The sequence below is a fragment of the Hyperoodon ampullatus genome (assembly GCF_949752795.1).
Source record: "Hyperoodon ampullatus genome assembly, chromosome: 14".
Taxonomy (NCBI): domain Eukaryota; kingdom Metazoa; phylum Chordata; class Mammalia; order Artiodactyla; family Ziphiidae; genus Hyperoodon; species Hyperoodon ampullatus.
In genome coordinates this window covers 47,875,646-47,899,112 of record NC_136927.1, presented here as the reverse complement: position 1 = coordinate 47,899,112, position 23,467 = coordinate 47,875,646, and the positions used below count along the sequence as shown (strand labels likewise).

General features: G+C 40.5%; 1 protein-coding gene across 5 annotated transcripts in view; it reads left to right on the top strand.

The window, feature by feature from the left end:
- Nucleotides 1-23,467, top strand: part of AUTS2 (activator of transcription and developmental regulator AUTS2) — a gene marked incomplete at its 5' end in the record, with an annotated part of 1,137,287 nt that overhangs the window by 259,283 nt on the left and 854,537 nt on the right. For all 5 annotated transcript variants that reach the window (XM_079718778.1, XM_079718777.1, XM_079718779.1 and 2 more), the window contains one exon: nucleotides 21,951-22,163. In XM_079718778.1, the coding sequence (XP_079574904.1) occupies nucleotides 21,951-22,163 (213 nt within the window). The remainder of the gene's footprint in view (nucleotides 1-21,950; nucleotides 22,164-23,467) is intronic.

Sequence of the window (23,467 nt, the reverse complement as noted above, 5' to 3'; positions counted from 1 at the left end):
CTGACTTCAGGTTGTCTGCGGCATAGAAACTGGAGAAATTTAGGCACATTTAAGGAACTTAAAAAAAAAAAGCCCCCAGGGGTTGGGATTTAGTTGCATTTGGGTGGGGGTCAGGCATTATTTGTGTGTGTGTGTGTGTGTGTGTTTAAAGTTTCTTAGAAGATTTAGTAAACAGCCAGAGTTGAGAATTACTTGCCTTAACATTTCTAAACCTCAATTTCCTCATCTGTATTGTGGGAGAAACAGAGTTCCTAATGTATAGGGTTGTCGTGAGTATTAGGTAAATGAGCACACCATCTGGCCAGTGGTAAGTATATAGTAAATGTGAGCTGCTATTATTATTACCACCCCTACTGAGTCTTCATTGAGTATGGAAGCTAAACAGGCATATATTTCTTAAGCTTAAAACATGTGCTGATTTGTTAGAAATGCTGCCGGGAATAGAAATGGTACCTGCCCTAAGGGAATGACCTGGGTGGGATTTGAATATCATGCACAGCTTCTTGCCTCCTGCCTCCCAGAGAGAGTGTGTCAGAGAATGGCTGGAACCACTTACTTTATATACAGAGTCATCCCTGGATTAAATACTTCTTTGAGGAAAAAGTTGATTTATTAGATGCTGGGGATATGGTAGCACATCAGGCCCAGTCTCTGCCTCAAGGGGTTCATAGACTGGTAAAGGTATGGAAAAGTAAATGGAAATTATAATACAAGAGGAATAAATGTTTTGTTAAGGATAATGGAGAACTTAAAGCTAAGTTGGAGATAGCCAAGCAGAGAGGGTTGAGTGAGCTAGGAGGAAATAATATTACTGGCAGAGGAAATTGTAGTTTTAAAGAGACTTAAAAGACTCTTGGCACAACTGGGGAACCGGGGAGGTGGGTGGAGTCCAGGAGATGGTGACAAGAAATGAGGTTAGAGCTGTAAGCAAGGGCCTAGGTAACTGAAGCCTGTGTGGACCAAAAGGAGTCCACAAAGGAGATTAGAATTGATCATGAATTGAAAGTTTCATGCAAGGAAGTGACGCATTTAGACTTGCACTTTAGAGGTGTCACCAGTCCTGCAGCAAGGTGAAAGACTCTAGACGTGGATACCAATTAGGATGTTGGTAACGGAAGTCCAGATGAGGAGGTCTGAATTCAGGTAGTGACAGTGGAGTCACAGAGAGGTAGACAGATGGCAGAGGGATTAAGAAGGTGGAACTGATAGGAGTCAGCCCAGGCCTTGTGTCTGTTGGATGGTGGGCATCTAGGATGGACGTTCTGCTTGTCTACCCTAAACTCATGATGCTTCCCCTTAAAACCTTGTCATGGCTCTCTATTGAGTATCATCTGCCCTAAACATTTTGTTTCATCTTTATCTCTTACTAGACTCTTCTGTGAATCCATTGTGATCAATGCTTTGCATAGTTATCCCTCCTCCTCTTTCCCCCAATCCGTCCTGGATGAGCTTTTTACTCTATCTGTTCTAAAACTGTTGCACTGAATGTCTAGGCATTTGGCAGTATATCAAGTAAATATATGCATTTGAAAGTCTAGGTCAGCTTTTCTCAAGCACTAGAGACACTCTTGGTGCTCACTCTAAGGCATTATTGTATATAAAGAATTAACTTCTCTCCTATGCATCTAAATGGTACTAGTTTGGTACTTTACTGAAGAGAATGACACTTCAATCATTTTTTTGTTCTGTGGATCAGAATAGAATTTGTTTCTTGCTCCTGCCCCAGTTAGATTGTAAACTTAGTGCTAAGGTTTCTGGCATTAATGTTGTTATTATTATTGCTAAATTGACTGTGATTGCCTTCATTAGATTATTAGCACAAAAGCCAAGGGGCTAAAAAGATTTATTATGCCCAGTTCTGGTTCTGTTTTTGTGTAGAGCTTGCGGGGTAGAAATGGCTTATAGGTTTCTGTGTGAGACAAATAGTTTGATAGATGTCCTGTAGTTCATGTCTAGAAAATGTTGGAGACTTTGGACTTATTTTAGCATATCTTAGGAAGCTCAGAACAGGTTACCCAGTTGAAACTTACAGAGAGAACAGCATTACTCTCCATCAGAGGTACAAACTTTAGGGCCCCAGGACTCTGGAATTGGGCCTCTTTTCAGTGATGGTAGCCTTCATGCACCCTGTGAACCAACCCGCTGTATGTACAGGAAGGGAAGAACATTGTGACCATTCTGCTCATTCCCATAGGAATGCCTAAGAGTACATCAGTGAACAGTTATTCACAACTAGGTGTTCACATTGACTGATAATTTCTGATTTCATATTGTTTTTTGGATGTATGTATAGGCTGACCTTCTGCCTTTTTGATACAGTCAAGAATTCACTTGATCAGTACTTTCTTGAAGTAACAGAAAGAGTTGTGATCCAAAATATTGAATTTTAAGCTTTAAAACTAATTTTTTCAGTGTTTATACAACACATTTCTATTGAGTGACTACCAAGAACCAGACATGGTATTGAGAGAGATTTGATGTGATGTAAGAGTCTTCTCCCTCAAGAGATTAATATTCTAGAACAAGCAGTGGTGATAACTAAGCCACCCAGTTGATCTGGAATTGCATAAAACTTTTACCACAAGCATTGAAATAAGGATTTATCCCCTTTCCAGTAAGCATCTAACCAGTATCCACAAGGCTGTTGCAGCTTCGAGCTTATCTAGTGAAATGGCAGGTCATGCAGACCTCTTTGACTTTGGGTGTTGCCATGACTGGATGAAGTTGGATTTATTTTATCTCCTGAGGAAAATGTGTTGGTGAGCAAGTATTACCACATCTTCCCTTGCTTTTCTGTTTCAACACAGTATCCTATTCAAAGAAGCAAATCCCTGATGTTTTGTTAAAAGAAATCTGTGGGCCAGATCACATAATACTTGGTGTGTTTGATGGCTGCCGGCTAATTAGCTTAGGACTTGCTCCCTAGAGGTGTAGTACCCCTCCAAGTCTTCATTGCATTGTTAATACCAAAAGATGATCCCCTGTCACTTTCTTCTTTTCTTTTCTTTTTTAAAATTGAGGTATAGTTGACATATAACATTATATTAGCTTCAGGTGTACAACAAAATGATTTGGTATTTGTATACATGATCACCACAGTAAGTCTAGGTAACATTTGTCACCATACATAGTTACAGAATTTTGTTGTTGTGGTGGTGAGAACTTTTAAGATCTATTCTCTTAGCAACTTTTAAATATGCAATATGGTATTATTAACAATACAGTTGACCCTTGAACAACATGGGGTTAAGGGCATCGACCCTCCACACAGTTGAAAATCCACCTATAACTTTATAGTTGGCTCTCCGTATCTGCGATTCCCCATCCGCAGATTCATCCAACTGCGTGCGGATTGTGTAGTTCTGTAGTACGTATTTAGTGAAAGAAGTCCACGTATAAGTGGACTTGCACAGTTCAAACCCATGTTGTTCAAGGGTTAATTGTAGTCACTAAATGTGGTTATTTCTTGTAGCTTAATGATTTATTTATTTGCCAAACACTGGGATTTAGTTTCTCAGAGCACGCTGCTCTACACAGGTATGTAAGCTGTGATTTGTAATGTCTATTTATTATATCAATAAATCACTTTTAAAGGAGTACAGGAAAAGGTACCATCAAGATGCTTGCTTCCCTCTGTGTAGTGTAAACCAGAAGTGTCCAAACTTTTTGGATTGTATACCCCTATTGGCAAAAATGTTTAGAATAAGCACCTCTGTTAAATATGTATACATATTCATATAAAAATTTTATGTACTACTGGACAGTGTATTTTAGAGATCATAAAACACACAAAATTAGAAATTATTAAAGAATGAGATGAAAAGCATTTACAAGTACACATTTTACTGTAGTCTTTATCCTGGTAGACATCTTACAGATCACTGATATAGACAGAAAGTGCTAAGGGTGCTTGGGGACATGGATGGAGAGGGAGTTATGGGCGAGTCATAACCAGTAAGTCATGGCAGGGCATGCGGGAAGACAGAGTTGCTACCATGGGGTTGGTGCAAGCAGTAGGGAGCCATGGGCTTCTTACAGGGCGTCCTGAGCTAGAAGTGGACTTGTAGAAGGCGAGTGGATGGGATAGAGGATGGGGGTGTGTTTGTGGAGAGAACGTGAAGAGACAGGCTAGGATCCCATTCTCACAGAGAAACTGAGGTGAGAAAGGCAAACAGAAGGGTGGTGGCAGGTAGGGTGGGGAACTGGTGAATATTTTGGAACTGCTGTGGAGCCAGCAACTTAAAAAAATTTTACTAGGGATACAGAGGTGCATTACATAATGATAAAAGATACAATTCTAAACTTACATGCATCTTATAGTATAGATTCAAAAGTACAGAGCAAAATTTGACAAAACTGGAAGGAAAAATTCACAAATCCACCGTCAGTATAGATGGCTTTAATAATATCTCATTAGTAATCAGCAGCTTACTTTTAATGATCAGACTGCTGAGGAGGAAGTGAGTCTTGAAGGCTGCAGGAGAACAGTGGTGTGTATCGGGGAAACTCAGGGTAGGGAGGCATGTGGGGAGAACTGGCCACATCCCAGAGCCTTATTATGCCCAGTTCCACTTCAGCTTTTTAAGGGCTCCAACAGTGTTTTCAGGAAATGGTTTATTTACTCCTTCCCCTTCTTCTTTCAGATTAAATAACAGGAACCAGTTTTCACCACTAGGGTCAAAGCTAAGTTATTAGGGGGCAGGAAATACTTTCCCAGTTCTGTTATCTACTTTCCAACTTTCTGCTCTATTACTCCTCTGTTGGAGGAGATAGATGTGTAGCTACTGCCTATGCAGCCCCTGTGAAAGTGATGGATCTGAGGCTTCCAGAGATCAATCTGGCACAAGAAGTAAAGAAGCAGCTGCATGGCTCTCTCTTAGAGGCAGAGTTTTCTTCCCTTGGACAGGATAGAGCTTTAATTGAATCCAAATCACATCTAATCCCATGAATGCTGGAGAGCAGTACATTTTTAACTAGAAGAGCATCAATTATTTATTAGCCATGATACTAATTTACCCTGAGTGTGTGTCTTAGAGCTGGCTGTTCATCCCTGTGTGGCCACTGATGTAATGCCATTGTGCTCCTGTACTCAACTAAGATCTCTGAATTTTCTAGCCTTGTGTTTTCCTGAAGCCATTATTTTTTTTTAATGTGTATTAAAATATTTACTTACTGATATCATCTTGCACTGCTCTGAAGAGAGGAGGAGAAGGTGGGGATTCCTGTTGCTGTGGCTCTTTTTTGCTTTTACACCTGAGGGCTATTTGGGAGGTCCTCTCTGGGGGAGCCTTCACTCAGCACTGGGCTCTGGGAAGTGGAGTGGGGCTTGCCAGCTGTACTTTGATGCTGCTGCTTTATCTGTTATTTGGTACTGTTGGGTTCCAGGATAAATCTCTGGATCTCACAGTTACAGATGTTTGAGACTTTGAACATCTGCCCCTAGAAAATGCCCGCAGGTTTTGGTGTCCCTTATAGCATCCCCCTCACCTCCTTGCCAGGTTAGTTGACCCTTCAACAACATGGGTTTGAAGTGTGCTGGTCTACTTACACATGGATTTCTTTCAGTGGTAAATAGCACAGTGCTACATGCCCCGATTGGTTGAATCTGCAGATGCGGAGCTGTGGATATGGAGGGCCGAGTGTAAATTATAAGATGATTTTTTACAGTGATAAGTGTAGGGCATCCCCAATTCCTGCTTTATTCAAGGGCAAACTGTATATTCATATTCTACCTGTTCGTAGAGTAGTAATTGTGATGATGGCTAACAGGGACTCGGCATCGCTTAAGTCCAGATACTCTTCTAAGCACTTCGTATGTATTAACTTATTTAACTCCCACCACAATCCTATGAGGTAAATACTATTGTTACCTCTAAGTTACAGGTGAGGAGAACATTAAATTACAAGTAGTAAGTATCAATAACTTGTCTGGTGAGCCTAGTACGGGCTATGGAGTGAAAAGCTGAACTGATACACATGCCTTGCCACTTAACCAATCACAGCCTTTAGTCTCTTCATCTGAAAATTGGTTATCAATGGTACCTGCTCACAGGATCTTGGAGGGTGTGCAATTCTGCACATAGTAAACTTTTAAAAAGCATCAGCCACCACCACGACCACCCACCATCACCACCACCCTCATCTGCATCATCATAATCACCTATCTGATCATATGAGATACTTCAAACCCCTAAGGCAGTCTCAAGGGATAATTTGCTTTGGACGTCAAAGAATTGTTGAGCTTTACTCCCTCCTTCCTTGAAAATACAATGGCAGGAAAGTTGGAAATGGTAAGTCTTCTTCCAAGCTGGAAGTCAGGTAGGACATTTTCAGATAGAAAGGTAATTTTTTTTTTCCCTGTTCTCTTCTCTCCTCCCCCATCTACCCCTGCTCACCTCTAGGGGGTAGGGATGAGGGTAGATGGACTGGAGGAGAGGGTGGTGAGAATGTTGGTAAAAGAAAAAAGTAACCACCAAACATGTGTGCAGAACCACTCCAGCATTTAATTAAGGCCTGCAGCCCTTTGTCAGCCAGAAACTCTTCCCATGGTGAGAGAGGCAGAGAACCTTGTCACTGTCTCTAGAATTATTTGTATAATTCAGCAGCTCTTTCCCTCAGATGCTTACCACACGGGGTTGGGGTATAAAGACGTATGAGTAGAATTGCTGAGGTTCAGACACTTGTGTTCACTGTTCAGCTGAGAGCCACTTAGGCTGTTCTTGTACAAATGCATTAGATTATGGTTAAGCAGCTTATGGACATAAAAACACATTAGAACTTTACAGCACTCTATAAATTATAGTTTTTGCAGCATTCACAGCCACAATGCTAGGTAATTACATTCATTAATCTACTACTAAGAGCACATAAAGTTGCCTCCCAAACGGTACTGTATGTGTCAGTGCTCAGCTGGGAAGAGAGCTTTCTTCCCCCTCCTTCTTTGTTCCATCTCCCCCTGTTCCATTAAGCCTTACGCAGGAAGGTTTTGGATGGTACATTGAGGGATTCCCTAACGGAGTCCAAGAAACCCATTTCTTTCCAGGTTAGGCTCCAGCAGGAAGCCTGGTAGGTAATCTTTTTATGTTGAACTACATCTAGTAGCTATTCTCAAGGCATATATTTTCTTTTTGGAAATGGACAGGTGTCTCATTTGGAAAACCAGCAGGGGTAAAGCAGTTGAAAAGAGATTTATGACGGAATCAGTAGCAAATGCTTTTTCATGACTTCTTTTTGCCTGTCTCTAGGAATGGTTTACATGGTGGTCTTTTTTAATTTTGGATGTATCATGAGTACAAAGGGTTGCTCTCTTCCCATGCCAAACCTGAAGTTTCCATCTTTCCATTCCATGTGTTGATGGGAAATGCATTTCTTTTCTTTCTTTCTTTTTCTGGCAACTTTTGCACTTCTCATAAATTATGGAAGGCAGATTTGGGAGAAAAAAGATGAAAATTTATGTGGTGTTATTATTCCAAAGAACAAATTGTATGTGTTTTTTTTTTTTGCATTATTTTACAGGTTAAATAGACCAAGTGATGTGCTTATTAAAAAAAAAAAAAAAAAAGGAATAGAGAGGTATGGAAAGGTTGAGTCCCAAACCACAGTGTAAATCCTGGGCAGTGCTCAGACTACATCCCAGGCTTCTGCATTCGGTTCCATGCATGTGTTATGATGGCATGAGTCTAGAGCCACACAGCTCTGCATTGAATCCTGGCGTTGCCTTCAAGCTTTGTGACCTTGGTCAAGTTAATTCATAGTAATAGAATAGCTAACTTTAGTATATTCCAGAAACTGTATTAGTTTATTAATTTGAGTAGCTACTTTGTAAGTTAGGTGCCATAATTAGCCCCCATTGTATAGAAATGAGAAAAACTGAAGCTTCACGGGGTGTTGTGATAATTAAAAGAGGTATTATAAATATAATATACAGTACCTCACTCTGTACACTGAAAGATACTCAGTACACACAGTCTTGAGGATATATGGAAAACAGGTCCCGCCATCTATCCTCCATTGCCAAATATAACCTTTTATAATGACTAACAGTTTCCCTTTGTAATGACTAAGAACTTGATTGCATTAGCTAGGAAGAGGAATTCCTCAGTTAGCATTTATTATCTACTTTATGCTAGGAAATATCCCAGGCACTTCCCACAGATTTTATTAAGCCTCATAACTCTATCCCTGTATTCGAGGAGTAGAAATGGAGGCCTAAACAGGCTGGAGATTTGCTAAAGGTCACAAAGCCACAAAGCGGCAACACCAGTGCTCAAACCCAGATCTAACTGCCACCAGAGAGGGCGCCTGCTTGTGTCAGTCCTAGATAGAGCAAAAAACACAAAGGAGGAAATGGGAAATGAATAAAGAGTATGGGCAGCAGTGAAGTGCAGTAGTTTTCTTAGAAGGAATTTTCTATTGTGGGAAATAATCAAAGAAAATGGTATGATAGGCTCTCTATCAATAAAAGAATTTGATGTAAGCAGCTTTGGCCTCATGTCCTTCAAAGCAGCCCCAGTTTTTAGGGTGGGGTGCAGAGTCCCTTTCTTCAGCAGGCAGGATGGCATTCTTGTTCCCTGAGGAACTGAGAAATATTTGGGACTACCCATAGCACTAAATGGTATTGTAACACTGGATAACTGCTGAGAAGAAAAATGGTTGCTCTGGTGTAAATCAGTGTGCCGACGAGGGAGTGACAGAATTGCAGGGTGTTATCAGCTTCAGCATCTTGTTTCCAACCCAGCTCTTCCCCCTCTTACAAAACAGCTGCCATATTGGATTACAGTTGAAATCACCAGAGCCTGCTGCTCATCAGGGCAGGGCTGATGCTATTTGTGGCATGGAGTGTACTAGCAATATGATAGCAACTGGACAAGCGAAAAAGGAAAGCCTCCCTCTGGCATGCTGCCATCCAAGGTATAGTTTAAACCACAGGCTCAATTTTTGCCCCATAACTGATTTCCCTACCAACCTATCTGCTTATGCACATACCCTCCCAACCTCACACAGCAGGCCTGGCCTTTATCATTTCAGGTCCTGCAGAGCTGTTCTCTCTCACTGTGGTACTGATGTCAGTTTTAACAGCCATCGTGTATATCGACACCTCCACTGATTGCAAGTGTATATGCTGTTTCCAGTTTGTATAGCCAGTGGTTACCTTTCACAGGCTATGAAGGGGATTTCACCTTTATGAATGTAATTTGCTGAGCTTATGGTGGCATCAGTAAGTCCTCCCAGATGTGGAAGGGTTGATTTTCCTACATCTAGATGACATTTTCCAGCCCCCTTTCCTCATGGGATCAAGGGCCAATGTCACACCACATGCTTCTGTGTGAGAGAAGTGAACGAAATTGTTTAAAGAGAAGGACGTTGTTTAAAGTATGTCTTGCAGACACAGTTTCTAAGATATATGCCTGTGAGGATGTACAGGTTTCCCCCACTATCTGAAAGTAGGGCATTCCTATGAAACCTTTCATAAGCCAAAATGGCATAAAGCCAAGAAGCAATTACCTTAGGACACAATCTTGCTAAAGGATACACAAAATAAATTGAGATAAAGCACAGATGCTTACAGACACAGTTCAAAGCTATGGTGACTTGATGCTAAGATGCTGAGTGTAGTTCCCAGGAAGGAGCTTGGTGGTGCCACTCTTTCTGCTTGGGGTGGATGCTGCCCTCTATAACACCTCTTTGCAAAACAGACACTGAATGCTATTTTTGCTTTAAACCTCTTTCCATAAAAGTGAAAATCCTCTTCGGATTTCTTTTGGTTAGGGAAGACAGATGCTGATACAGATTTTTTGTAAAAGTCAAGTGGTATATAGTGGACTTTGGAAAAGTGGGGGATACCTGTATGTGTGTGCCTTAGGCATGGGCAGAATGGGTATGTGTCAATACTTAGTAACTCAGAACTCTACTGAGTTAACTGTGGACAGCGCTTATAGAAAAATTAAAGTGCTGCTTCTTAAAAATGGGAGAACATTTTCAGAAGGGACTTTCAATGCTTTCAGCAAATCTCTTTGGCTTATGTTTTTATGTAGAAGTCATTTTCTCAAATCAGACATCCCAATTGCCTATTAGTAAACACGGAAAGCATAGATCATGAGTTAAAGTATCGACAGCATTTCAAGTGCTATGAGAGAACATTTAATTCAGTTTAATTTTGTGATAAATCTTGTGTTTAATCCTCTGGTTACTCTGTAATCATGTCTCTATTGATCTTTTCTGAATGACTGCCTGCAGTTTAATAAACTTTGCCATTAACCCAGAGCTTCTAAAGGGAGAGATTGATTCCATTATCAAATCTGATAGACCCAATAAGTACCTAAACATCACTAAGTCTATCTATAGGAAGCTTTGGTATAGAGACAAGCCTGTGGCTTGTTCAGCAAACTGAGTAAAAATGTGGACAACTTTGCATGACATAATTGCCTCAGAATCAGTATCCAAGTCTCTTATGCAAACTGACACTGCCTTTCATTTCTCCAGTCAATGTAGTAACCAGTGGAAAGGACAGTCTCCTTTCTTCCCTCAACTACAATTATAGTATGTAATTTTTTTCTTATTGCAGAAATAGCTTGAGAAGTTTATTTGGTCTGTGTCTCAGGTCAGTGGGTACACCTTAGATACTTTTCTGTGTTCTGGGAAAGCCTGCAGGATAGTTCATTTTATTTTTGCCCATATGATGCTAAAGGAAAGAAAATGCTTCTGGCTAAAACCTGAAGTAGAAGATGAGGGGTCGGTGATAGGAAAGAGAGTGGAAAGGGAGTGTGCATTCATAGGCTGGAACTGTGTGAACAAGCTCCCAGACTGGGAAGACTTTCCATGAAACGTGTGTACATGTCTCATTTAGTGACAGAGCATTTGCAATATACGCTAAACAAGAATTTGTTTTTTTGCACCTGTGGGTATTTATAGCTGCTGTCATTATCCATTAATATTTATTGAGCCACATAGGCAGAACATGTGGAATTCAGGGACTGGAGCATTTGTATAGCTTCTTATTTTTTTAAGGTCAGAAAGGTGTCATTCTCTGCCATTTTTTACCCCTGAAATAAAATGGTGAAAATTGTCAGTTTTAGAGAAAAGCCAAAGCTTTTATTTCTGTCTGGATTTTTATTGCTGATTTGAATCCTTCAGAAAGAGTTCAAACATTTGACGTCAGTGGCAAAGGCTTTCCCTGATTATGCTTTGGAGGGGAAATGGAGGTGAGTAGAGGATTTTATAATGAGACATACTAAACTATAATTTAAAATTTTCTTCAAACAAAAGGTCATAATCCTGACACTTACAAATAAGGCTGTAACGACTTGGTGTTAGGGAACGAGAATAGGATTAGAACCAAGGGACTCCAAGTTTGTTGACAATAGCTGACTGTCTGACTTTGGGATGTCATTTGTTTACCAAGCCTCAGTTTCCTAATTTAGAAAGTGAAAATGATGGTGCCTGCTATATAAGGTTATTAGGAAACCAAGTGAAATGATGATTTTACCTTGTAAACTCTCAACTCCCAGTTGCTATACTAATATTAGTGGTTATAAAAAGTCATAAATTAGTCCTTACTTTATATTCAGAAATTGTCTGACCTCTTATTCAATGTCTAGTTCTCAAATCAAAGTCAAGATGGGACAAAAGAACTCGAAGGGTGCTTTCACGTAAGAGAAATCTCACAGAGATATTTAAAGGTCTGGGAAATATGATCTGGAAGAAGAACGTCTACTGAATCAGTGAACTCTAAGCTACATTGGTTGAATGTTTTATATGTGCTAACTAGCCTCCCGGGATAATAATAACATCAGGGAGTTTAATGGAGCCTAAGAGATTATCTCATGGAGGACCCTACATGTATAGATATTGAAATAGGTTGGTCTATGCCCTTGGCAAGCCAATTAAAATTAGTTTGAGAAAGGCTGTAACAGTTGTTCGTGGAGTACAAGGAGGTGTGTACACACATGGGCATGTTGGTTCTCTGCATCACTGCTCTGTAAATGAAGGAATGCCTCCTCACTTCCAATGGGAAGTTGACTACAGTTTCTGGGAAGTTGGGAGAAAGTTAGAATTATTACTCAAGTAATAATTATTTCATAGTTCTCTAAACACCTATCTGAACCACTTGAAAAACTTGAGCCATAAAGGGATTGTCTGTCATCCACATACCCTTCCCAATATGCTGTATAAACTATTTATATTCAGGGCCCACATAATGTGAATTTTGCCAGAAGTTGCTTTCCCTGTTACTAATTATTACCAAACATTAAATTACCTTTTGTGAAATTGCTTCCTGTCTGCTGAGTGGACAGAATGTGCCTTTTGTGCGTGCGTGTGAGTGTGTGAGTGAGTACGTGTGAGAGAGAGGGATTGAGAGATTTTGTTCTACTAAATGAGCCTCTCCTAGAAGTGGTTACTTTTACCCATCCGCGACCTCCGTAGCCCTAAGTAAAGTCAAATATCAGGGTGCTCTCTGCTGCCTGTTAATGGAGGTTTGACTTCTTAAGAGCCAGAGCTAGAAGGACATATTAGTGGTCTTCCCTTTTGTCCCACTTGGTAAGATTCGGAGTCACATCAGGATTTTTCTTTTCTTATTCTCTTCTGGGGAAGATTAAAGGATCAGAACTGGTATAGCATGGCAGGAAAGAATGGAGGACTCTTCCATGGCTCAGAATCCCAGTCTTTATTTTGCTTTCTATTTCTCCTTTGGTTCATTATTTCACTCTGTTGGAAAACTGAAATGAAAGGATGCACTGCATCTTTCCTTAAGTAATTAAAGATTCATTGGTCACTTAAAATGAAGATGTGGTAGTATGTGGGTATCTGGGGAAGAGAAGAAATTGGGAACATTTTAAGGGAACAAAATAAAAGTCTGTACCTTATTACTAATCTGGATATGGAGAGGTCTCCACTGGCTAATCAGGGTCCTTGTCTCGAATATCTAGATGATAGTATCAACAACTCTTGATTTTTCTGTGAATAGAGAGGTATTGAGACTCAGTAAATGGTAATTTAGCCATGAAATCAAGCCACAAAGATGATGGCAAGACCTGACATTTTTCCCAATAAGTCTCCTTTATTGTTTTCTTTTCTCTTGGGTTGAATAAGGTAATTTATGTTATCTCTCAAGGATCTGTTCACTCCCTCTTAATACATAGGGGAATAGTAATGGCTTTACCAAGTATGTGGTGGGGGATAATGAGTTTGAAAGTTCTTGGTTAGAAATGTGAGGAAGGAGGAGGGAGGGACTAGTACGATTCTGCAGCCTCTAGAGTAAGAGGAGCATCCATGGTGTCCTCCTTTCTCTGATTCATTGGTTCAGAAGCAGCTCGCTGTGTGCCTCATTCTGTGTTCTCTGCTAGGAATTCAGGGATGATGAAGTTATAGCCACTCTCCCTGTGGAGCTAAACCTGAGTATTACAGGGAAGGCCCAATTACTAACTGTTTTGCTGCAATGTAATAAGTACATTAATTAACCCTTTCCCCATCTTTTGCATAGAATGCCTAGTCAAAAATGAGTAATGGCTAATTAAAAAGGGGTATCATTAGCACTACACATCCTCTCAAGTGTGTGTGTGACCTCAGTGAATTAGATTTGAGTGGATGAGAAAGCAGTAGAAATTTGCATCTGCTCGCCTCTCTCGAGGCAGCAAACCAGACTCCTGTCCTCCGAAAAGCCTGAGAATTGTGTGGTGGTCACTTTCTCTTCTGGCTTCCATTATGCTCTCTTCTGTTGTGTGGGTTCCCTTCCCCTTTTTTGGACTCACCCTTTGTGTACGTTATTGCCCTTAAGCCCTCGCTGATGAGATTTTCTGCCTCAGTCATGCTGTGCTCAGCTCTCAGAATGCTGCTGTTATGGAGGAGTTAATTTTTTTTAAGGTTTCCTTTTCGTCATGCTGTATTTCTCAGATTATCTGGAGGGACTGTAATCCAATTTTAGGAATCCTTCAGGGCTAAGAGCCTAAACTGTTTTAAGCAATAGCATCTGGTTGCCAGGGACTCAACCACTTTGAGCATGTTAAGGTCTAACAGCAGCCAACTCTCAATTATCTATGGGAATGGGAGACTGCTGGGACTTTTTCAATTCACAGAGTGCACAAAAATCTCCCTTAAGCTGATAGTTGTGATCTCATCCCATAACTTAGGAAAGCTTCTCAGCGGCCGGGTTTGAGGTTTTTTTTTTTTTTTTTTTGCTCCTCACTTCTGCCTCTGACGATGGCACCACACCTTTGATAGGTGTTTTCATATGCTGAATTTGTCTGTGCTTGTGCTCTCTCTTCTTTTTGAACCTTTTTTCCTCTCTCCATTTGGATTCCCTTGTGTCATATGCATCATTATGTATTACATATAGTATTTTAATAAGCTGCCTCTTTGTTTTTACATTTAGGAAAGGTAAAAATTTATCTATGTTTTCTTTCCTTTGCTCTTTGGTTAATGTGTTCACGAGAGAGGATGTGGCCAAACAGTAACCAAGGTACTTGAAGGAAAGATAGGAAAAACTCTACAAAAGGTTAGCCTCTGAATACCTGAGAGAGGTGAAGAAAAAAAAGGCACAGTGTGAACTCCACCTTATCGCTGACAGTGATGTGAAGACCGGGCACTGCTCCTCGGTCTGACTGAGACATTCACGTCCACAGCTGAGTTGTCTCCAGTGGAACGTTCACGGCCACATTATAGGCTAAAGCCAGCCCTTTCAGAATGTGGCCGTCCTGTTGCTTCAGGAATCTGAAAGATGAGGTCCTTTTGACGGACACCCAATGTCATCTAGTAATTGGTAATAACAATATGTCAGTTGTGCATGATGGCCAGGGTTGCCATTTAAAAAACAGCTCTATTGAGGTATAATTGACATACCAGTAAATTGCATGAATTAAAAGTGTAAAATTTTTAAAGTTTTGACACGTGTATACACCCATGAAACCATTGCCACAATCAAGCCATTGAAAATGCTCATCACCCCAGCAGTTTCCTCATGTCCTCATATAATCTCCTTTTCCTGTACCTCTAAGGGAACTATTGATTAGTTTACATTTCTGTCACTATTGATTATTTTACATTTCTTAGAATTTATTGTAAGTGGAATCATACAGAATCTATTCTTTTTTGTTTGATTTCTTTTACTCAGCATAATTGTTTTGAGATTTGTTCATGCTGTAGCATGCATAAATAGGTTATTCCTTTTTATTGCTGAGTAATAATATTCCATTGAATGGTTATATCACAGTTCATTCATCTGTTGATGTACACTTTTTTTTTCCAGTTTTAGGCTATAACAAAGCTGATATGAGCATTCATGGGCAAATCTTTATGTGGGCATGTGTTTTTATTTCCTTGGGGAAATACCTGAGAGTAGAATGGCTGGAGCATATGGTAGGTATACTTTGAACTTTTAAAGAAACAGCCAAACTATTTTTTCAAGTGGTGTACCATTTTACATTTCTACCAGGAGTATATGAAAATTCCTCAACATCCTTGCCCATACTTGAGATGGTCATGCTTTTTCATTTTAGCCATTCTAATATGTATGTAGCGGTTATAATTTGCACTTCCCTAATGATGACTGTTGCTAAGCATCTTTTCATGTGTTTATTTATCACCCATATATCTTCTTTAGTTAAGTATTGGTTTAAATTTTTTGTCTTTTAAAAAATTGGGTTATTTTCTTTTTATGTAGTTTTGAGAATTTAAAAGAATATATTCTAGATACAAAACTTTTATCAGATATACACTTTGGAAATACTTTTTCTGTTCTGTGGCTTGTATCTTCATTTTCTTAACAGTGTCTTTTGAAGAGCAGAAGTTTTCATTTTTGATGAGGTGTAATTTATCAAGTTGTTCTTTTATGGATTGTGCTTGTGGTATCTTATCTGAAAAATCTTTGCCTAACCCAGGGTTACAAAAGTTTTCTTCTAGGGCCTCCCTGGTGGCTCAGTGGTTGAGAGTCCGCCTGCCGATGCAGGGGATACGGGTTCGTGCCCCGGTCCGGGAGGATCCCATATGCCGCGGAGCGGCTGGGCCCGTGAGCCATGGCCGCTGAGCCTGCGCGTCCGGAGCCTGTGCTCCGCAACGGGAGAGGCCACAACAGTGAGAGGCCCGCATACCGCAAAAAAAAAAAAAAAAAAAAAAAAAGTTTTCTTCTAGACATTTTTTAGTTTTAGGTTTTACACCTAGGTTAATGATACATTTTGAGTTAATGTTCCTAATTAGATTGAGATATGGATCAAATTATACATATCTGTTTTTCATATGGATATCTACTTGTTCCATCAACATTTGTTAAAAAGATTATTATTTCTCCACAGAATTGTTTCTGCACTTTTGCTGAAAACCAGTTGTCCATATATCAATAGGTCTATTTCTGGACTCTCTATTCTGTTGATCTGTTTCTCTATTTTTATGACAATACAGGACTGCAATTTTAATCCAACGTGAAGTATAGCAATAGGAAGCACCTTACTTGCTTCTTGCCTAACCCACTTTAGAGTAATAGCTCACCAATTTGCACGAGTTCTGGGGTCCTTTCTTAGATAATCTAACAGGTGGCAAAAGGTCTGGCATATAGTAGGTATTTTGATTTTTGTTTTTAAAAGATGAAAACATGAGGGATTATTTTTTTGAAAGCCATATTGATTATTTTATTTGTGAATTCCTATAAGTCTCCTGTACTTACTAAAAAGTTTAGGTCCTGAAAGTCTGTTCATAAGTCCATTTGTTCAAAACTCCAAAGTGGGGGACCACTGTGAACATATCCATATAGAGTTAAGTTTTAAAAACGCTGTTATGTTTTGTTTCTCTAATTTTCACTCCTTATTATCACTGTAAACCCTTTTACTTCTTTTGCACTTAAGAGAAGTGTTGGAATCAGTGTTTGTAAAGCCATTCAAAAACAGATACAAATGCAATATAATAAACCAAGAAAGGACTTGACAGACTAAAATGACAGCACACAGCTGATAATGTCTTGTGATGGTAACAGAGAAACCACTTTTTCTTTTTCTCCGGGCTTCTTTGTTATTTTCTTTGCAAATCCCTAAGATCAAAGAACTAATAGAAGAGGTTCTGCTTAGGTTGCACCCCTCTTTCACACATGTACGTACACTTGGGCACATGCAGGGACACATATTTGTAAGTGATGGGCTGCCCTCACACTAGTTTGGCTGGAAAAATCAGATGGAGGCTCTCTTTCTAAAACCTATTTCATGCAAGGCAGGCGAATCGTGCCCTCATTTGCTGTTGTCTCTGGCTTCACCTCTAATCAGCAAATGGAGCTGTGCAGCCTACACAGGGTTCATCTGCAATTCGCTGCTCTCCCTTAGTTGGTGCAACACCGAACCATTTCATCTTGAACTTTAAGAGTGGCAGAGGAAGACTTTAGTGGAAGATTGTAATTTGGGAGAAAGGAAAGTCAAGAGCAAGATTGCCTATTTTGAAGAAAGGCTGGGTGTTGAAGGAGATTGCCTTGGTTAGTCGGTGTCTGAGCCTCCCTCTCAGCATATGCACTGCTGTGACCATGCCCTCCATCACCAATGACCTAAAAAATCACATAATTTTAACTATTCAAGAAACCTGTTCCCCACCTGTTGTACATAGCTTGTGCACTTACCCCCTCTATTGCCAGAAAATATGTCTAAATCTTTTTACCTCCCAGCTAGCCTTCTGTTGTTGGCTGGCTGGCTTCCTTACTTCTTCTGTGATTGTCCAGTGAATACCTTAAAGCATTTTTTCCAGATCTCTTCCTTATCCTCCTGCCCCCCTCCCTTGCTAGTGTGCTAAATGCTTCCCTTGCTGAGTATGGGGCATAGTCATCTTATTTTCAAAAACCACTGTAGATAGTTCTGATAGACATTAATTTTCTTTGGGAACCATGGTAATGACTCAACAGGCCTTTGAAAATTGCCGTTCATCAATCCTAAAAAGTTATTGTATAAACCAGACAATTTTTCTTCTTATATTGAAGCAGTACTTTATAGGCTGCCCAAGTTTCTTTATAGAAATTCTTAATAATAATTTGTTGGTGGATGGATATATGCACATATACACATGTATGTAATCATGTGTGCAACTCTTTAGAATGTTATAAGATGAGTAGTTTATAAGCTATTTGTCTTTGAGTCTCATTGCTTACAATGGACAGTTTTTGTCATTTCACCCCCAAGACAGCCATTGAGAAATTAAGTGATTATTTTACTTGATACACAGTAAACAGTCTGTATAGGTTTATAGAGGGAACAAACAAATAGCAGCCTGTTTTTTTCAGGAACTGTTCCAAAGGGTCTATGCAGTAATTTTATAAATAAAACTGTATCTTTGAAAGTATAAAGATACTCTCTAAAGATAATCTTTGAAAACCTCTTATGTAATAAAAACTTTTAAAAGACTACATTCTTTACCTCTTAAGCTACCACCTCCATACACATATTGATCCTCTCTTTCTTCCCCTCTTCCCCTCAGACAGCCTCCAGAGTTGAAAATCTCAATATTAATTGGAGCTGAGATGATTGTATTGCTGCTGCTAAGACTTCAGCAGATCTCTTACAAGCTAATGTCACGGCATGGGGTCCATTTGCTCTGTGTAGCTATTCTGTGGTTCAGTGAGAATGCCTTGATTAATATGCTACATGAAAATAAAATGGATTTGGAAAAAATTATACCATACTCTCATAAATATTAATTCACATTTGTATGGAATTGCACATAATTTTCAATGTACTTTGGAGCACCTTCAGTATGAAAAAAAGATTTGGTCTCCGAAGAGAATGGCATAATTTTTTTCTAAAAGCACAGCTGATACATTATTAAATATCATTTGTTTACTAACCCTATACTCTACATCCATATGATGTAGGGCAGTAGGTGGACAGTGTGACAAAGGTGTTTTTTTCAGCCTGTGGGGAATTTATGTATTACCCTTAGAAGTGGTACAATTTAATCATATTATATAGAAGCAGTCCACAGTGGGACTCACCTGGCTGCTTCTGCTAGTGTTGCCATTATACCTGAGTGTTTTTTCATGATAGCTGACTAAATTGGTTACATTTGAGGCCAAATTCTGAGCAGATGTCTGACATAGCTGACTGTGGTAGTGGACATTGGACAAAGCAATAAACATAGCAGATATTTGTTGAACATTTATCGAACATTTGTCATCTGTTAGGCATAGTGTGCAAGGTTCTGAGACTGGAATTAATGGCCATGTGTACTTGCTTTGATCTCATTTTGTCCTCTAAACACTTCCTCACCACATCTTCATTACCTTGGGAGACCTGCCTCTCCAGTGGCAGAGAGTAAATCATCTGCAGTGGAAGCAGCTAGAAGTTAGACCAGAAGCTACTCATTTGCCTTGTAGGATTATTATTTTTGATATATTCTTGCCCCAAAGATAAAGCCCTTCTCCTTTTCTGGGGCTTCTTGCTATTTGCTGTGATCCTTCCTGTGTGCCAGCAGTGCCTGCTTATTTGGGTTTCTTGGTTTCTTGCTTCTATCAGCATTTCTAGCTTGCTTCACTCACTCTGTGTTAGAGACAGCTTGAGATATTAAATCACTATTGTGGTTTATAGATTTGGATATTTTAGTTGTATTATTTATTTAGCAAGCATAATTTGACCATCTATTACTTGCCTGGCTCTGTAAGTGGAGCACTGGGGTTACTGATACTTAGTACCGACCTTATTCTTTCAAAGAATCATGCTACCAGCTGCCTCAGGGCTTTTGCACAAGCTGTTCTCTCTGCTCAGACTTTCAGATCTAGGTCAAATGGCAGTCATCTCCTCAGCAACAACCCCCTCCTCTGGACTAGACCATTTCCCCCAGTTTTAGCACCCTGTTAGCTTTCCTTTAGAGCAGTTAGTTCAGTTTGCAATTATATATTTGTGTGATTTGATTAGTATCTGTCCCCTAAATTCTAAGTTCCATGATGTGGGGATTTTTCTCCCACACGATTGTTTTCCCAGCACCTGCAGGATGGTGCTAATTTTGTACTTGGAATATACTGGGTGCACAAAAAACATTTGTTGAATGAGTGGAGACCTGAGAACAGTGCTTTGCATTACAGAATGGTCTCCCTGAACTGGCAGCCACTGGGAAGGGTTCTTGAACTAGAAAAGGGAGAGGAGTAGAAGGGTGGGCTTTTGAGGCCAAGGCAAAGCAGATGTAAAGGTCCAAGGTCCCCAAATAATGGCCGTGGCTGAATTGGGAAAGACATCAAAGAGCACCATGTGTGTCAAGTCGGGAGGGCTGAGGTATTAGGAAGAGGTAGAATAGATAGATAACTGCTCCAAGAATACTGGCTATGAAGGAGAGGAAAGAGAGAGTGGTTTTTTTTTTTTTTTTTTGTGGTACGCGGGCCTCTCACTATTGTGGCCTCTCCCATTGCGGGGCACAGGCTCCGGACGCGCAGGCTCAGTGGCCATGGCTCACGGGCCCAGCCGCTCTGCGGCATGTGGGATCCTCCCGGATTGGGGCACGAACCCGTGTCCTCTGCATCGGCAGACGGACTCTCAACCACTGCGCCACCAGGGAAGCCCGAGAGTGGTATTTTGAGAATGAGAAATGGATGAAGGGGAATGTTTGTTTTTGTTTTTACTTTATTTTTTATTTTATTTAAAAAATACATTATTTTATTTTGGGCTGCATTGGGTCTTAGTTGAAGCAAGCGGGATCTTTCATTGCAGCACGCATGCTCAGTAGTTGCGGTGTGTGGGCTCCAGAGCGCATGGGCTCTGTAGTTGCAGCACGTGGGCTCTCTAGTTGTGGCATGCGGGCTCAGTAGTTGCGGTGCGTGGGTTTAGTTGCCCCACGGCACGTGGGATCTTAGTTCCCTGACCAGGGGTCAAACCCGTGTCCCCTGCATTGGAAGGCAGATTCTTAACCACTGGACTGCTAGGGGAGCCCCTGGTTTTACTTTATTTTTAAATGTGTGTTTAGGACCACAGAAGCTGAGAAATTGTGTGCAGATGAGGCTCCAGGAAGGAACATTTTCAGTGTAAAGAGGAACATATCTATTCATTAACAAATGATTGAGTGTCAAATCATTTTAATGTTATTGCTTAATGTGTACATTTCTTAGGGTTCTAAGGACTTTCACATATATTGTATCAGGTCATATCTGAGTCCATTTGCATATGGGCTCAGAGTTGCAGTGACTTACTCCAAGTTTCATAATGAATAATGTCAGCGTCAGAGCTCAAACCCAGGCCTTTTGGTATCTCAGGATGTCCTGACCTGCCTCAAGGCACAGAACTCACCTATGTCATGTGGCCTGAAATGCTTGCCTGTAGTTCCTACAGGTGCTGCTCCCTATTCCAGAACATCCATGATCCTTCTCCCACCCTCCCCCATCCCGCAGCCACACACAGGAATAAATGAAAAGTTGCTGTTGATCTTGGTGATAATATGGTTGTTACATATTGCAAAGAAGATGAGAATTAAGGATGCTCAGAGGATCTTGTGGTAAAAATATAATGCATTAAGGAAACATTTTAATCATGTGAATTGACAGTTTCTTTCTTGCTGGCTCACATCCACCTGGCCCTGGTATGTTCAGTCTTGTGCTGATTTTTTTGATTTTTTGAATTGCGTATGCACTTAGTACTCCTTTTCTGAAACGTAATTGATGTACCATCTTGGGAAGTGAGCCTATTAAGCCTCCTCAGGGAATAGCATGCGCTGGACCTAGTGCAGAGCCAGATGGAAAGCTACTATCCCAGGCAGCAGTGAAAGCACTTTTAATGGACAGATACTTTGTGCTTTGTTGAGTTTTTTTTTCCCCAACAAGAATAGAAAGGATATATTTGTGGCATTAAGGAGTCAGAAAAATTGAGAGCCATGTTTCTTAGTTTTAGGTAGTCTCATACCCCACTTTCTTGCCTTTACTCCCTCCCTTCTAGTAACCCCATTTAGCCTCTGTTTTGGGTGTGACGCTAGCTACCTATGTAACCACCACTTTCCTTTCCTTCTCTTTTTTTCTACAGAAAGATGTAGCACTTAAGCCTCAGGAACGCGTGGAGAAACGCCAGACCCCTCTGACCAAGAAGAAACGGGAAGCACTTACCAACGGCTTGTCCTTTCATTCCAAGAAGAGCAGACTCAGCCACCCACACCACTACAGCTCAGACCGGGAAAATGACCGCAATCTCTGCCAGCACCTCGGGAAGAGAAAGAAAATGCCGAAGGGACTCAGACAGGTGAGGAAGCTTAGGGTTTGTTCATTCCTGTGGCTGCTCTTCCTCAGGTGCCTGCTTCTCTGTGGTTCTTCCTAACAGGTGGAGAAGATATTATCCTTGCTGGGTGCCGGAGGGCTGCCCTGCTGTGTGTTTGCTTCTAAAAGAATATACCAAACCAAGCTCATTGTTTTTATCACAGTTTGAAACTTTAGCACAGTACCCTTTCAGTCACATGTGCTCTGTGTAACAAAGCCTGTTGCTGGCGCTACTGGCGTTGAGGGCAGACTAACGGAAGTCTTGGTGATGGTCCAGGTAGACTGGCTGGCAGGGAGAGATCCTCTGAGGTAAAACAAAGGAAACAGGCAGATTTGTTCAAATACACTGCGTATCTCAAGGTTTTGAGGTGCTAAAAATGGTTATCTGCATGCAGGCAGTACCCTGCATAAGATTTATATTTTCCAGGGAAGCCCAAATACTGTGGCATGTGGGAGAGCACTGGAGGAAATGAGTTTGCCTTCTGGTTCTTCAGGTGTCCTCCACAGCCTATAATTCAGGACTGTCTTTGTGATCTGCTGATTGTATGAAAGTCTGGTAGTGGGGCTTACTGGGCTGTTTAATAATTAGGTTTCAATGATCCACAAGAAAATACAGCTCTTGGCATTTGGGGAGCCTTTCTGCCTGTGGAAATCCCCATGTGAGATAGATTAATAATGAGAAATGAAGCTGTTTATAGCAATTTTTCAGCACAAATCCGGAGGCTTTAGCACCTGCTGAGTTACCTGTGTCCTAGGTGTGTTTTGTTTGTTTTTAGAGGGACCGCTGGGTGGGATTGACTATCACTTGAAGGAAGCAGAGGAAGGGAGTGTGGCTCACAGAGCAGGTGCTGCTAATTAGAAGCTGAACAGGTAATTCCTAGTTTGCAGATGTTTCTCTGCAGAGGGAAGAGATCTAGGATCAGACAAAACAGTGGTTCTAAAACCTCACAGATCATTAGAATCATAACATGAGCCTTATTAAACACATATTCTAGCTCTACCCTAGAACCTGATGAACCAGAATCGCTAGGGGTTTAGGCACAGAAGTTTGTCATCTCAAATTTCCTATTTGATAATGGTCAAGCCAGTTTGGAAATTTTTCTTATAAAGAATCAAGAATATATTTTTGGTGATGAATTTCAGTTAAAAGATTGGAAAGATCAAAGTCCTTAATAAGATTTAGTGGGCAGTTTGGTGTCAGAGCGGAACTTGATGGGTAAACTTCTGAGAAAATACCTAGAATGGTGGATTTCAGCATGGACTCAGGAGGATCTCAGGGAAGTATCCCCA